At 39.4% G+C, this 16190-nt stretch overlaps 1 protein-coding gene across 2 annotated transcripts in view; it reads right to left on the bottom strand.

The window, feature by feature from the left end:
* The window catches only part of XPO4 (exportin 4), a 121960-nt gene extending 106256 nt beyond the window's left edge, over positions 1–15704 (bottom strand). The window contains exon 1 of one of the 2 annotated variants that reach the window (XM_059143773.1): positions 15567–15704. In XM_059143773.1, the coding sequence (XP_058999756.1) occupies positions 15567–15635 (69 nt within the window). In that variant the 5' untranslated portion in view covers positions 15636–15704. Of the gene's footprint in view, positions 1–12768; positions 12788–15566 lie in introns of those variants that run through there. The other variant, XM_059143774.1, reaches the window with a different exon arrangement.
* Between the last annotated feature and the right edge of the window lie 486 nt (positions 15705–16190).

Here is a 16190-nt window from a genome sequence, read left to right as displayed (position 1 = left end):
ACAATGGATTTTTTAAAAATAAAAATAATGTACACTATGACCAACTTAGTTTATCACAGGACTGCAAAGTTGGATTAACATCAGAAAACTAATGTCTTTCACCACATTAACATATTAAAGGAGAAAGGTATTTATAAAAAAAAAATGCAGAAACATGTTTAATAAGATCCATGACTAAACTTTTGGCAAAATAGGAATGGAAACTTCCTTAACCAGATTGAAAAAAAAAAGAATCAAGAAAAAAAAAAAAGAGCAAACATCACAATAATGTTGAGACAATGAAGGCACTCCCTTAAACTATCCATAATTGTCAGTATAACATCAGAGTCTTGTGGACTTAATTTTTGGAGTTTTTTTCCTTAATTAGCAAATTTGTTTTTTTTTTTTTTTTAATAACTATTTATAATGCTTGGTATTTTGTGATTTCTGCTCTCTCTCCTTTTTTTTTTAAGAGGGGGGAGAGAGAGCAAGAGAGACAGAGTGTGAGTAAGTGCACGCCTGATGGGAAGGAGCAAAGGGAAAGAGAGAGTGAGAGAGAATCTCAAGCAGGCTCCATGAACAGCAAGGAGCCCAATAAAAGCTAGATCTTAGGACCTGAGATCATAAACTGACATGAAATCAAAAGACTGACACCTAACTGACTGAGCTACCCAGGCACCCTGATTTTTTTTTTAAAGAGGTATTTTATTTTAAAGACTAAAGAGAAAATTTATTTTTTAAAAAAACAGAATAAAACTCATTCTGATTTGAACTCATTTATGAACCCACCAGACCCTTTTATAAGTCTAGGATTCATAATGGAATCTTAGTAATAATATTTTCTTAGATCTTGAAACATTTTACCATTTCACCATTCTTTTTTTTTTTAAGGTTTTATTTATTTATTTGACAGAGATTGAGATCGCAAGTAAGCAAAGAGGCAGGCAGAGAGAGAGAGATGCAGGCTCCCCGCTGAGCAGAGAGCACGATGACAGACTCTGACAGATTCGATCCCAGGACCCTGAGATCATGATCTGAGCCAAAGGAAGAGGCTTTAATGCACTGAGCCACCCAGGTGCCCCCATTTTCACCATTCTAAGGACTATTTCATCAGAACTCAGCAACTATTGTCAACTATACTATGGCTAAACTAACAACAAAATTAAAAACAAGAAATGGTGAAATCACCTAGAAAAATAATCCAATAGCAAAACAAATCAACCCTATTACATTAGCCTCTATTTTTCTTTTACTACACTGCTCAAGATATAGCATGACCTTTCAAGAACATATCAAAGAAATATGGAAACACCACATTCCTAAGTCTTTTTTTAACATTACATTCAATAGTCCTGAGAATTCAGAATTTTAAAATTTCCACCCAAAATGAGAAAGAGAAAAAAACAGACAAGACACAATTATGAGGTGAATCAGAAGATGATGCACAGAACAGCATCATCAACAGAACAGAAAAGACACAATAACAGCACTCTAGGCCTGTACTGTCCAATACAGTAGCCACTAGCCACATGTGGTTGTTTAAAATTAGTTTAAATTAACTTAAATTACAAATTTAGTTCCTCAGTTGCACCAGCTACATTTCAAATGCTTAATAGCCAAATGTTGCTAGTGGCTAGCTGATTAGGCAAAGCAAATCCTATCACTGCAGAAAATTCTAACAGATAGACTGTTTGATGATAAAATTGATCATATAAACATAATCTCAGACCCTGAGTCTACAGATGATGATATTCTACATCACTGGCTCTCACCTAAGGCAATTTTTATCCCCCAGGGGCTGCCTGCAGTGTCTAGAGACATTTTTGGTTGTCATAACTGGGAAGTGCTACTGGTAACTATGGATCAAGGATAAAGATGCTGCCAAACTTCCCAGGATGCACATGCCGGACCACAATAATATCAATAATGGCAAGGATGAGAAACCTCGCCCTAGTTCTCTCAAACACAAGAATCAGTAAATGAACCATATACTTCCAAGGACAAAAGGAAATGATGGTATTCTCATCCAGTCATTACAGAGGAACTACCTCATTACCCAATATTCTGTAACAAAAAAAAATTTGCTAGGTGGATATGTGACACTATTTTTTATTCTTACTCTTTTATGAGGTCTGCATTAAAAAAAAAAAGATATAGTTCATAAGTGGACAAATGTTAAAAGGCAGGTATGTATGTAAAGGTGATGAAAAATTCATTGTTTTGATCATTCTAATTGCTGTTTATAAACCTAAACAGGAAAATTATAATTATGAAGCAAAGAATTTGGCCATCTTCTCTTCATCAATGTTATGTACCACTAATGTTTCCAAAAGTATGTATTTTGATGATTCTAGTGCAAGAATCAGGATAACAAGGTAAAATCTATATATTTTTTAAAGATTTTATTTTATTTGACACAGAGAGAGAATGCACACATCTAGCAAAGGGAGCTGCAAGCAGAGGGAGAGGGAGAAGCTGGCTCCTGAGACCCTGGGATCACGACCTGAACCAAAGGCAGACACCCAACTGACTGAGCCACCCAGACACAAGGTAAAATCTATTAAAGATGCAGCAGTTGATATCTAAATTAGTGTACATTGCATTTTAACAGTAGGAATGCAACAACCAGAAGTAATGACAGACTCCAAGAATTATTTGAAATCTGGAATCAATATTTACCAATCAGAAGTTGAATGCAAAGAGACACCCAGCCACACTCTAGATCTATGCTGCCCAATATGGCAGCCACTACCCACGTGTGGCTATTTAAGTTAACTAAAATTAAAATCTTAGTGGCTCCACTGCACTAGCCCATTTCAAGTGCTCAACAGTCACATGTTGCTATCAGCTACTATACTGGAAAGTGGGATAGAGAATATTTCCATCAACCAGAAAGTTCTATCAGCACTACTCTATAAGAAATTTAATTAACTCAACAATATACTTATTAAGTGCTTACCCTAAGGTTGCCTTGATTTATGTGCTTTGATGCAATGTTATCAACTGGCCAAATGTCACACAGCTGGTCGGAAGCCAAGAAGAATACAAGTAGTCTGGCTCTACAACCTCTTTGTTATACTGCCTTTCAATTTCTAAATTTCAATAATTTTCCACATGTGCTTACTAATATAAGCAACAGAGTGGTTTTTCTAATATCTCATCTGAGTAGCTCACTACCCATACTACTGCTGTTTTCTAATTGTTTCTCTAACCCCTGCCACAAAACCAAAGAACAAAGACAGGCCTGGGGCAGGATGAAGAACAGGAAAGCGAAAGACTGAAAAGAGGGCTGGTATGGCTGAGACAATAAAAAAGCAATAGAAGAAGGGTTTTAAGAAGCTGGAAAGATAAAAACTTACTCAAAACCTTGCAAAAAGCAAGCATCAATAAAACCTCAACTCAAACCTGCATAATCTGTCTCTGAAACCTACTGCTAAACTCTAGGCCTTCCCTATAGTAATCTGTTCCTATATTTCAGTCCATAAATTACTACCAAATGCCTACTATATGCAAGCAATGTGCTAGATGCTTCAGACACAATAGTGAGCCAATGACAACCAAAAACAAATAGAAGCCCTGTCCTCATGGAGCTTACAATCCAGTAGATGAGTCAGTCATACAATCAAATAAATACCATAAAGTGGCAGGTATAAATAAGTATTACTAAAGCAGACGATGTTATGAAAAAAACAATTTAACCTAAGAGTGTTCAGGCTTCTTTGAGAAAGTAAACAACTACATTAAAATTTGGAGTTAACAATAACTAGGCAGAATGGGGAGAACAATGTTCCAAGAGAAGGGAATACATACATGTAAGGTTCCAGAAGAAGGGAGTAACTCAAAATGCCTGGCAAGCTGTAGCCTAAGGCTAGCTTCAAGAGTGTGTGATCTATGTTTAACATGATACTCTGCTGCTGCCATTTTGAAATTCTTTTTTTTTTTTTTTAAGATTTTATTTATTTATTTGACAGATCACAAGCAGGCAGACAGGCAGGCAGAGAGAGGGAGAGGAGGAAGCAGGCTACCTGCAGAGCAGAGAGCCCGATGCGGGACTCGATCCCAGGACCCCAAGATCATGACCTGAGCCGAAGGCAGCAGCTTAACCCACTGAGCCACCCAGGCGCCTGCCATTTTGAAATTCTTAATAATTTTATTTTTGAACTTGTGTTTTAGGTGAAGCCCAATGGGACAAGAGAGCATGTGTAGGAGATGTGAAGACAGGATGGTGGCCTGGGACACATGCCTCAAGACAGTCTGGAGTGCTGCAAGCCCCAAGTGGCTATGGACAAAGCTGGGCCCAACTAGCAGCTACTCCAGGACCTACCATCATGGGAAGTCACTTGCCTGCTCATGACCCAACCCTGTCCCTAAGATAACTACACAAACAATAACCTTCCAGTCTAAGCACTTACAAGAACTCAAGGAGTAAACTTTGTCAGCAAATTACAGAAGAAAATTATACAAACAGACACTGCACTAAAGCATTTCAGGGAGTTGTTAGAATCCTTCAGAGTTTAGAGTCTCTGGTTTTCAAAATTTCTACACCAAAGCAAGCATCTCCAGGCTTGGAAATAAAAATTAAATTTAGAAATCATTGCATTCAACAGAAAAGGCACTGTTTTAGTATAAAGCTCTGGACAGACCATGTATTAATCAGAGAGACAATTTTATTTTTCTTTTATAACTGAAGGATACTACGGCAGGATGCATAAAAACACATCTTTCATTGTATATAAATTTAATCATAAATAAACCATTAAGCAAGCTACTTTTGGTTTCTTCTATAACTTCTACAAGTAACAAGAACTGTCAAAAGAAACATTAAAATACTGTATAAAGTTACATCTAAAACTAATTTCAGTACCAAGTCTTTAAAAAAAAAGTTCTGGGGCACCTGAGTGGCTCAGCTGTTAAGCACCTGCCTTAGGCTCAGGTCATGATTCCAGGGTCCTGGTATTGAGCCCCGCATCGGGGGCTCCCACTCCCACTCCCCTTGCTTGTGTACCCTTCTCTTGTTGTGTCTCTGTCAAAGAAAAAAATAAAATCTTTAAAGAAAAAAAAAAAGTTCTGTAAGAATCATCAGCTAAAATTTGTATTTATAATTAATCAGAAATGTATCCCATAGTTGTCACAGCCTATAAAATTTAACTCTAGTAATAGCTGCAACAATAAAAAGATCCTACTCAAAACACTTAGAATCTTGGGGCACCTGGGTGGCTCAGTGGGTTAAAGCCTCTGCCTTCGGCCCAAGTCATGATGCCAGGGTCCTGGGATCAAGCCCCACATCGGGCTCTCTGCTTTGTGGGGAGCCCGCTTCCTCCTTTCTCTCTCTACCTGCCTCTCTGCCTACTTGTGATCTCTGTCAAATAAATAAGGGGCGCCTGGGTGGCTCAGTGGGTTAAAGCCTCTGCCTTCGGCTCCGTACATAATCCCAGGGTCCTGGGATCGAGCCCTGCATCAGGCTATCTGCTCAGCAGGGAGCCTGCTTCTCTCCCTCTCACTCTCTGCCTACTTGTGATCTCTGTCAAACAAATAAATAAATCTTTAAATAAATAAATAAATAAATAAATATTTTTTTAAGATTAACAATCTTGCATTTGCCAAGAGCGAATGACATCACTTTCAATTATAGCAACTGAAAATAAAATGGCTAAAAGTAAAAATTTTGATGACCTAATAAATTTGTAGAAAAGCCAAAAATATCTTATGACCAATCACAATTCCACATAAAATTAAACGAAAATACTTTTACAATTTATAAATTTGCTGCTACCCAGAAAGCATTATTACTATCACATTTTGTGAGTATAAAACATAAAGGAAAGAGCGTTGTATTTTAAAGCCTCTAATGGCACCTCTTCCCTGCCTTTTGAACAAGGAGCCCCACATTTTCATTTTACATGAGGCCCCACAAATCATGTAGCCATCCCTGGCTGGGAAACAAAAAAAAAGTAGACAGGATCAGGCTTATGGCTGGAAGATGAGACTGGGGCCAACAACCACGCTGAGCTTTCAGACCCCTATTATGGAAGCCATTAAAGATAGGAGAGTGAAATGAGACATAGCCTAGTAAATCAGTACCCTTACACAGAAGACAGCATTCTAGTTTTAACAATAAACCTAGGGGTGCCCGGGTGGCTCAGTCGGTTAAGCGTCTACCTTCAGCTCAGCGCATGATCCCAGAGTCCTGGGATGGAGCCCTGCACAGGGCTCCCTGCTCAGCAAAAAGACTGCCTCTCTCTCTCCCACTCCCCACCCCCCACTCCCCTGCTTGTGTTCCTTCTCTTGCTGTCAATCTCTTTATCAAATAAAAATCTTAAAAAAAAAACACACCCTAAGAATGATTATGCACCTTCTAAATTTTGAAAGTCCCTACTCTAGAATATTCTCTTTGTCATTTTATAATGGGCCTAATTTTTCCCATGACTGTAAGTGAATAGAACTTGGCATGAGAATAAATCCATATCCCTTCTCCAAAATAAAGTTTATTGATTTTCTAATAGCTCTTTCTCGAAATCCTTTTTTTTTTTCCTTTTATTTGCTAGCAAGATTATCCTTAACTAGCACTGATTAAAGAAAACTGCAGAAATGGGACCTGATTTACAAATGCGGTTTCTATTCAGCTTCAGCTGTGAGACAGCTTTTAATTTTGAGATAAATACAGAATAGTCAAGAAAGTAATCACAGATTTTAAAAATACATGCAACATTCAAATTTATCAGAATGACATATTAATTATGTGTGATCTGATGTTTTATGTTGTAAAAAAATTCAGACTATACTGAAATGTAGAAAGGACTCTTCCCACTTCCAATCCCATTCTCTAGACCCCCATTCTTAAAAATTTAGTATATATCTTCCAATTCTGCTTCTATACATATACAGATATATGCAGAGATTTTATTTAGAAAGCAAAAACAAGATCATATATTCTGTCCTTCATTTTTTACCCCCAATTTGAGGTTCTTCCCATGTCCATTTTGATCTTTCTATAAAAAAGTAACACTACAGGGTACCTGGGTGGCTCAGTGGGTTAAAGCCTCTGCCTTCGGCTCAGGTCCTGATCCCCAGGGTCCTGGGATGGAGTCCCACATCAGGCTCTCTGCTCGGCAGGGAGCCTGCTTCCTCCTCTCTCTCTGCCTGCCTCTCTGCCTACTTGTGATCTCTGTCAAATGAATAAATAAAAATCTTTGGGAAAAAAAAAAAGTAACACTACAATACATTCAACCTACATTTCTTGAGATTCAACGATCTACCAAAAAGTTGTAACTTTTTTTTTTAAGATTTTATTTATTTATTTGACAGACAGAGATTACGAGTAGGTGGAGAGAGCGAGGAGGAAGCAGGCTCCCTGCTGAGCAGAGAGCCTGATGTGGGCTGGATCCCAGGACCCTGAGATCATGACCTGAGCCAAAGGCAGAGGCTTTAACCCACTGAGCCACCCAGGCGCCCCTAAAAGTTGTAACTTTTTATACCTCTGCTAGCATTAAAGCATAGTTTGTTTTTTCTTATGTTACCTTCACAATGTGAAATATCATTTTAATTAAAGTAGTTTTTAGACCAGTCTTTCAATTTTCTATTCTTTTCCCATGCTAGCACTACAAAGTTTCAATTACTGTAACTTTTTAAAAATTGTTTATTTTATTTTCTTAAAGATTTTAAGTAATCTCTACACCCAACATGGGTCTTGAACTCACAACCTAAAGATCAAGAGTCATAGGTTCCATGCACTGAGTCAGCCAGGTGCCCCTCAATTACTATTACTTTTGAATAAATCTTAATAACTGTACATCAAGTCCCCCCAACCCTTCATTTTCCTTTTTTAAAAATGTTATTCTCATACAACTGTTCTCCCAAATATACTTTCTAATTAATTAGTCACATTTTTCTCCCACCTCAAAAAAGGGTGAAGAGGAAAGAAAGATTTTGATTGACATTACATGCAACTTACAGATCAATGAGGGAGGAATTGCCACCTTACCAAATTAATTCTTTGAAATGATGAACATAGCCTTCATCTAATTCAGATTTCCTTTTGTATTCTTCAAATAAACTATTTAGTTTTCTTCATAAAAAGTTGAATGGTTAATAGTGTTTAATGTTTAATAGTGTCCTATAATAGGGCGCCTGGGTGGCTCAGTGGGTTAGGCCGCTGCCTTCGGCTCAGGTCATGATCTCAGGGTCCTGGGATCGAGTCCCACATCGGGCTCTCTGCTCAGCAGGGAGCCTGCTTCCTCCTCTCTCTCTCTGCCTGCCTCTCTGCCTACTTGTGATCTCTCTCTGTCAAATAAATAAATAAATCTTAAAAAAAAAAAAAAAAAAAAAAAAAATAGTGTCCTATAATTTATTCCCACGGTTTTTTATAACTGAAGTAATAAAGTCTTTTTTTTTTTCCCAATTTTAACTTGATTATTGTTGATATAAAAGAAATCTCACAATTGGTTTATTTCTCTTATATCTGGTCACATTACCAAACAACTATTAAGAGTTTCTTTCTTTTTTTTTTTTAAGATTTTCTTTCTTTGTCAGAGAAAGAGAGCACAAGCAAGGGGAGTGGCAGGCAATGCAGGCAGAGGGAGAAGCAGGCTTCCCACTGAGGAAGTAGCTAGATAAGAGACTCTGATCCCAGGACCCTGGGATCACGACCTGAGCTGAAGGCAGCTGCTTAATCAACGGAAGCACCCAGGTGTCCCCATACTCCAATAATAGTTTAGTTTCCTTGGACTTCTTTTTCTGGATATCACCTGCAAATAACTATCTTTTTTACTTTCCTTTCCAATATTTGCACTTACTCCTTTTTCTTATCTTACTGTATCAGCTCGCTCTCCAAGTGTTAAGTAATAATTATATTACAACTCCCTATTTCAACTCTTAAGAATATCACCATTTACTAGTGGTCTGAAATAACTTACTGTGTTTTTTAAGTCAATTCCTAGTTTACTGAATTTTTAAGGCTGTTAAATTTTAAGGCTGTTAAATTTATTTATTTATTTATTTATTTATTTATTTATTTTGACAGACAGAGATCACAATTAGGCAAAGAAGCAGGCAGAGAGAGGAGGAAGCAGGTTCCCCGCTGAGCAGAGAGCCTGATGGGATCATGACCTGAGCCAAAGACAGAGGCTTTAACCCACTCAGCCACCCAGGCGCCCAAGGCTGTTAAATTTTATCAACTGCCTTTTTCAAAGGTCTTTTCACATTTCTCTGGATCACTGGCCATGTTTCAATTAGTGGAGTTATGAGTCCAAATGTAAAATACATATTTAATTGAACTTTAAATAAAAATTCCCCACTAATTTTTTGGAAAAAATTACTAGTGCCACAACAGAGACAAAAGTGAAATAAATTAAAATGGGGGTGCCTGCGTGGCTCAGTTGCTTAAGTGTTTGCCTTCGGCTCAGGTCATGATCCCGTAGTCCTGGCATCGAGCCCGGCATTGAGCTCCCTGCTCAGTGGAGAGCCCACTTCTCCCCCTCCTCCCAGCTTGTGCTCTCCCACTATCTCTATCTCAAATAAATAAAATCTTTTAAAAAAAGAAAGAAAAATGCTTACTCAATATAATGCATCTTTCCAATAAAAGTAAGTGCTACAATCAAAATTCTTAAATTTATGATTGGTTACAAAAAAAAATAAAAGCACTGTACCTTAAACATAGGAGGGCTCAGGAAATATCTACTAAATAAATGCACAAGGGGTGCCTGGGAGTTGAGCGTCCAACTCTTGATCTTGGGGTCATGGAATCCAGACTTGCCTCACCGGGCTCCGCACTCAGCTGGAACTGTGCTTCTTTCCTTCCCCCTCTGCCCCTCCTCCTATTCATGCTCTCTCTAAAATAAATAAATCTTAAATAAATAAATAAATGCTCAAATATTCCCCAAGCATGGCATTTGGTTCTCTTGGGCCTTTATACAAATATATTCCTCTAGCCTCACCCCTCACCCAACTGGAAAATTCCAACTTGTCCTTCATTGACTACTCAGCTTAAAGATCACCTGTTACTTAAGGATCACCTAGAAGCCCTTTCTACATCCCCAACTCAGTCTGCGATAGATGTCCCTCCTCTGTACCCTCAGAGCACTAGTATATACTTCCATAATGCCATCTAACAACTAATAGTTTTGCCTTTCTCCCCCATTAGACTATACTCAAAACAATGTCTTTCTCCTATCTCCTTAGCATACATAGCATTATGCCTAGCAAATACATATGGAAGAATTGCTCTAGAATGACTGAATGACCAGACTTAACTCCAAATCCAAACCAGCTATGGGACCACAGGCAAATCACTTACCATCTCTGAATCTCAGAACTTCTTTATAAAATTTATATCTATTTGCTTCACAGAATTGATGGGAAAATGAAATAGGAATTTTTTATATCTCACTACAATTTTATAGAAGCTTTCAAAATAGTAACCAGATTCTACTACAATAAAAACCATGAAAACCAATCATAAAATCACTCCCATTAAAGCTGCATTTACATGTATTAAATCAATTTTAGTTTTAAAACAACCACAGTAAACTATTTTTCTTTGAAGTATCAGTTAACATATGTACTCTGCAACATATTGGCACCACACACACTCAACAAAGGACAATTCCTAACAGCTCGAGCAAGCCAGGAAAACAATACCAAGGAAATTGAAAAAAATAAACCATTTTTCAGGTTTATTGTTCAAATATGATATTAATACTAAAAGGACACTAAACTTTTCCATTATGTCTCTAAAATCAAAAGACATCCTACATTTTATACCTATTCTCTCTCTCTCTCACACACACACACACACACACACACACACACACAAACAAAATGGAAACAAACCCCATTTACAATTCATCCACAAGGATTGGGATGCCTGAGTGGCTCAGTTGGTTAAGCAGCTGCCTTCGGCTCAGGTCATGATCCCAGCATCTTGGGATCGAGTCCCACATCAGGCTCTTTGCTCCACAGGGAGCCTGCTTCTCCCTCTGACTCTGCCTTCCACTGTCTGCCTGTGCTCGCTCTCGCTCTCTCTCTGACAAATAAATAAATAAAATCTTTAAAAAAAAAAAAAAAATTCATCCACAAGGAGATAAAGAAAAGCACAGGAAGATATGGCTTACACAGTTTCACTGATGTAAAAAAATACATTTGAAAAATTACGTGTGTACTTCTTGGCGGCGGGGGCAGTTATGCAGCCTCAGAATAAGGTCCCTGTCCCCCCTTGGTCCCAGCTGCGACGGAAGGACCATCTCTGTGAGGTTCAGACATGGTTTTGTTAGCCTACCAGCCTACATACTCTCTGTGTTGATGTGTTTATAAATGTAAAATTGCTATCAGCATTGTAGAGGCTGTGTCAGTTTTGTGCTGGTCCTACTGATTTATAATTATCCACTAAGAGAAACTAAACAAATGAAAAAATAAGAAGAAACCCAATAAATGAAAAAATAAAATAAAAAATAAAAATGTTATGTATGCTCTTATATGCTTAGAGATTTTTTTTTAAGATTTATTTATTTGAGAGGGCATGAGCGAGCACACACGCCCACACACACCACGCACACACACACAAGTGGGGCAGAGGCGAGAGAGAGAGAATCTCAAGCCAACTCTGCGCTGGGCAAGGAGATGAACTCAGGGCTCGATCTCATGATCCTGAGATCATGACCTGAGCCAAAATCATGAGTGGAACACTTAATCAACTGTACCCCCCAGGTACCCTGTTTAGAGATTTTTAATATGTGTACTCAAGAAACAGTCAAGTCTGAAAAGCAAATGGGACCTTAGGGAACTTTTACTTTCCCCTATACACCTTTCTGCACAGCTTGAATTTCTTACTATTCAGAAAGGTATCTGCAAGATTTCCTAAATTATGGATATTGATAGTATTCTTATTCATGTGAAAAAAAGAAAACTATATAATGTGTATTATAAAAGCACAGGAAAAAAGGTATATTGAACCTTAATACAGATTGCTTAGGGAGGGCGGACTGAGAGTGGGGAACGAAGAAGAGAGAGATTCACTTTTTATTCTGTGTATGTGTGTGCTGTTGCTGTATTTTAAAATAATATGTTCCGGTATTACTGCTATAGTTTTAAATAACAGAAAATGTGTCTACACCACCAAATTTTCAGGTCTATAATGTAACCTACTAAATTCAAGCAGTTACAAAGAAGATTCTCACTGATAAGATTGTTAGCACTGAAGTGTGGTCAACTTAACTTACTCTAGTATATATCTAATATACTCTCAAAAATTTAGGGTTAGGTGTCTTAACCAAAAGCCAACAAATGGAATCTTCTTTGCAGAAGAAATGTTCAGGACCTATTTAACTTTCCAACTGCACAATGCTTTCAAAATAGATAACTTCACTTGCACAACTGCTAACCTACAAAAGTCCATCCTCCTCCTAGTTTGTTCACCTTCAAATATATTTTCTAGCAAGCATCTACAGAAAATACTCCCTATTACAACTGAGGTGGTGGGGGGATAATCACCATTTATGTTGAGATCTATAAAATCAATAAATATTTTTTTCACTATAAAGGTCTAATACACTATTTGGCAATTTACCCAATAACCTAAATAGGACTGAGTGTAGATATTTACAATGAAGCAACTGCAATATCCAAAAACAATTTCAAAATTTCCCATCAAGCAATAAAATGTAACATTTACAGTATTATAATATACTGACTTCGAGAAACAACATGGGTGAGTAAAAAATTTTTAAAGTTCCGAAACAGGAGTCTGGTGATCTAGGTTCTGGATCACTCTTCTCACTAATTTGTTCTGTGACCTACCTTCGGCAAGTCACTTCTACCTCTTTGAACCTCAGTTTCCCCATATGTAGAATGGAAGGGAGAATGCTTAGACTAGGTTCTTATTTTTCAGGGTCTCTACTTCCTTAGAAATGCTGATAAAACTATAAACCCTATTTCCAAATATGTATGCTTGCATCAAAAAATTTGCTTACAATTTCCTTCTGATATCCACTGTGGACTAAGACCTCTGACCTCTGTACTAAGAGATGTCTTGAGTTTATTCTGCACACTAAAACTCTATGCCAAATTTCATAAAAGAAATATATGGATACCAAATGGAAAAATTAAGCAAAACGATTGTGAAAGATATCAGTAATTACTTTGAATCCCAAAACACATTAACAATTAAAATATATAGCAACTTCCTATAAATGAGATTTCCTCAGATGGCTATCCATCTGACCCACAGATGGATAAATGCTAAAATCATTCAACCTTTTTAAAAATATTCTAATGCTTAATAGTTGAAGATTTAACTACTTTGCTTGCAAATTTGGGTAAATTACTTAGCATTTACATGTTTTTGCCCCTTAGTCTATAAAATGAAAATGAAAGTTAACAATTACCACGTCACAGGGGCTCCTGGGTGGCTCAGTGGGTTAAAGCCTCTGCCTTCGGATCAGGACATGATCCCAGGGTCCTGGGATGGAGCCCTAAGTATGGCACTCTGGTCGGAAAGGAGCCTGCTTCCCCCGGACCCACCCCTCACACCTGCCTCTCTGCGTACTTGTGATCTCTGTCAAGCAGATAAATAAAATCTTAAAAAAAAAAAATTACCACCTTATAGTTAGTAAGAATTAAATAAGGCAACATACGTAAAAGCACCTAGCAGAATGCTCCACACACAGTAAGCATTTAATAAATGTGAGCTGTTATTACTAATAATAAATTGGAATACAGCTTTCATACTTAGAAATAATGCAGTAATTGTTACTCCCACACATTTGTAGTCCACATTTGTGAATATAAAGTGGAAACTTCAAAAAACAAATTTCCTACTTTTAATAATTTTTTTTAATACTACCCTCTAGAATGATTAAATAAAAAGTATGTAAATGGATATCTACACAACATATCTAAGAGGTGGTGAGGTACAGCAGAAACAGACTCAGCTTTAGAGTCAGGCAGATCTCATTTCTGAACCTAAATCATCAACTTAGTAATTATGTAATCTGGGCCACGTAAACTCTCTTTCAACCTTGTAAAGCTGTTGCAGGGATTAATAAAGTATGTAAAACCATCGCACATAGTATCTGGATGTAGTATGCACTCAATAAACAGAACTTATTGCTATTCTTCTCAGCTACTCCCTTACAGATGATAAAACAGCTTTGCCAAGGAAGAGGGACGGTACTGGTGCTGGCAAACTCAAGTGCTAATTAATACTCAGGCCAGTAATGAAGGACACTAATTTTATCTTATTAATGTAAGAACAAAGGCAGTGTTTTTTGGGGTCACATACTGCTTCCAGAGTCTAATGAAAATAGGGTCCCTGGCTCCCAGAAATTTTTCAGATATTTCAGGAAATACCACGTCAGGAATTTTGAGAACACTAGCTAGTTTTTTCTGGACTTGGAAGAGTTTGAAAATTTTACTGTTTTGTGACAAAACGATTCACTTAGCTTTGCTCATAAGGAAGCAAGCAAACCCTGCTTTTATTAGACTTCTCAATTTCGTTAGTTAAATTTCCTAAGCTATCTGATGTTGTGTGTGAAAACAAAACTTGATAAGTGGTACTACATACTATGCTAGAATTAGTTCAAATACTTTTAAACGTGATGCTCGAACATATAATCCAAGCAACGAACCAAAAGGGAAAAAAAAGTTCAATTAATCAATAAAATAAAACGAAGCTAGCCGCACTCGATATTCGATTCTTAGAAAGGCTGGATCAATTCAAGCAATCAACCGAGCCTCAAACTTCCAAAAAAAAAAAAAAAACAACTACGAACACGGAAACCAAAATTTACAAAAACAAAACCGAGCCAGAAAATACAGTTTATTGAATATAGTTTATCCTTACTTCTACTCCCTGCGTGGAATACTTTTTTTATCCTTTAACTCAGCCTTCTTAAACTCCCTGGGCAAATAACATACTCATCAAATTGTTCACTGAATAGTGTTAAGGAGCCCCTTAGACTCCGCTCTCAATGCGCGACCCACAGGGAACTTGGTACTTAATAAAGTTTTGCCCCAATGACCTTGGTCCCAAATATTCCCCTCCCTTCCTCCTGCCGGTCCTTCCACGTGCTGGCGGCTGCGGTTACCCCAGAGGTGGTTGCAGGTCGGAGAAAGAGCTTGAGTACCCACATCCTCGAAGGAAACAAGGACTGCTAACAGCACCTGGGCTGAGCCATCCCTTCCTTCCTTCCCTTCTGGCAGCAACTCCTCGGCGGCGCACACACTGCCCCCGACCAAAGCCCTGCGGAGATGACCCCGACCTCACAACCACGCCTCGCTCTCGACCCAGTCTGTGGGACAGGGTATACCGTGAAGACCGTGGCACAGGAAACCCTCTTTCCTTCAACACCCTATTCCGTCGCCCGACCGGAGTGCCAGACACCTAGAGGAAGTGGAGAGCCCCAGGAAGAAGGGGGAACCAAGAGGGAAGGAAAGTAGGATGGAGAATCCTGCGCCACGCCACCGCCACCTCCTCCACTTCCAGGGCTCCCTGGAGGCCCTTGCCGGTCGCCAGCCCGGGGGACGGGAACGCCTGGCACTGCAGTGCCAGCCAAGGTCTCGCAGATACTGGGGTGCGGGGGTCGCGGTGTACTCACCATCAGAACTTTGGCCGCGTTCTCCAGCTGAGCGATCACTTCTGGGGGCCCAAGCGCCGCCGCCATCATGGTCTCTCTTCAATGACGCGCCATGCGCTGCATTATGGGAGCGGGCGCCGCGGCCGGCCAATCGCCGCAGCGACCCCGGAGCCTCACGCGCTCCCAGAGGCCGTCTCAGCCGCCGTCGACGCCGGTGTTACGGCCCCGTGGGCCTGGCCTGGCCTGGGCGGCGGGAAAGAGAAGAGGCTGTGCCCAGCCGCCTCGCTGGAGCAGAAGGCGCCCGCAGAGCGGCGCCAGGCAAGACCCGGGCCGTTGACCCAGACCGTGACGGCCGCGATTTCGGGCCCGCGCATGCGTGCTGTCCGGCGCCCGGTCCTCTCCGCCTCTCCAGCCCCTGTGCCCACGAGCGTCTGGGTTCCCTCCACCCGGAACACACCCCGCCCCATCACCAGGCATTATTACGCGACGGCGGCACGCTCTCTGTTCTCTACCCTTCACTCCTTTCGTCCCGGCCCTTCCACTCTACGCAGTGTAGGATCTCACTTGGAATTGCTCTCCCCACTTCCTCTCCTAAGAGTGCGCCTTTGAGAACATCTCTGTCCTCCCAAGTCCTAATTCTCCGTC

The sequence above is a fragment of the Mustela lutreola genome, chromosome 13, assembly GCF_030435805.1.
Source record: "Mustela lutreola isolate mMusLut2 chromosome 13, mMusLut2.pri, whole genome shotgun sequence".
Lineage (NCBI taxonomy): Eukaryota > Metazoa > Chordata > Mammalia > Carnivora > Mustelidae > Mustela > Mustela lutreola.
The sequence above is the reverse complement of the archived record's forward strand: the minus strand, read 5'-3'. Positions and strand labels throughout refer to the sequence as shown.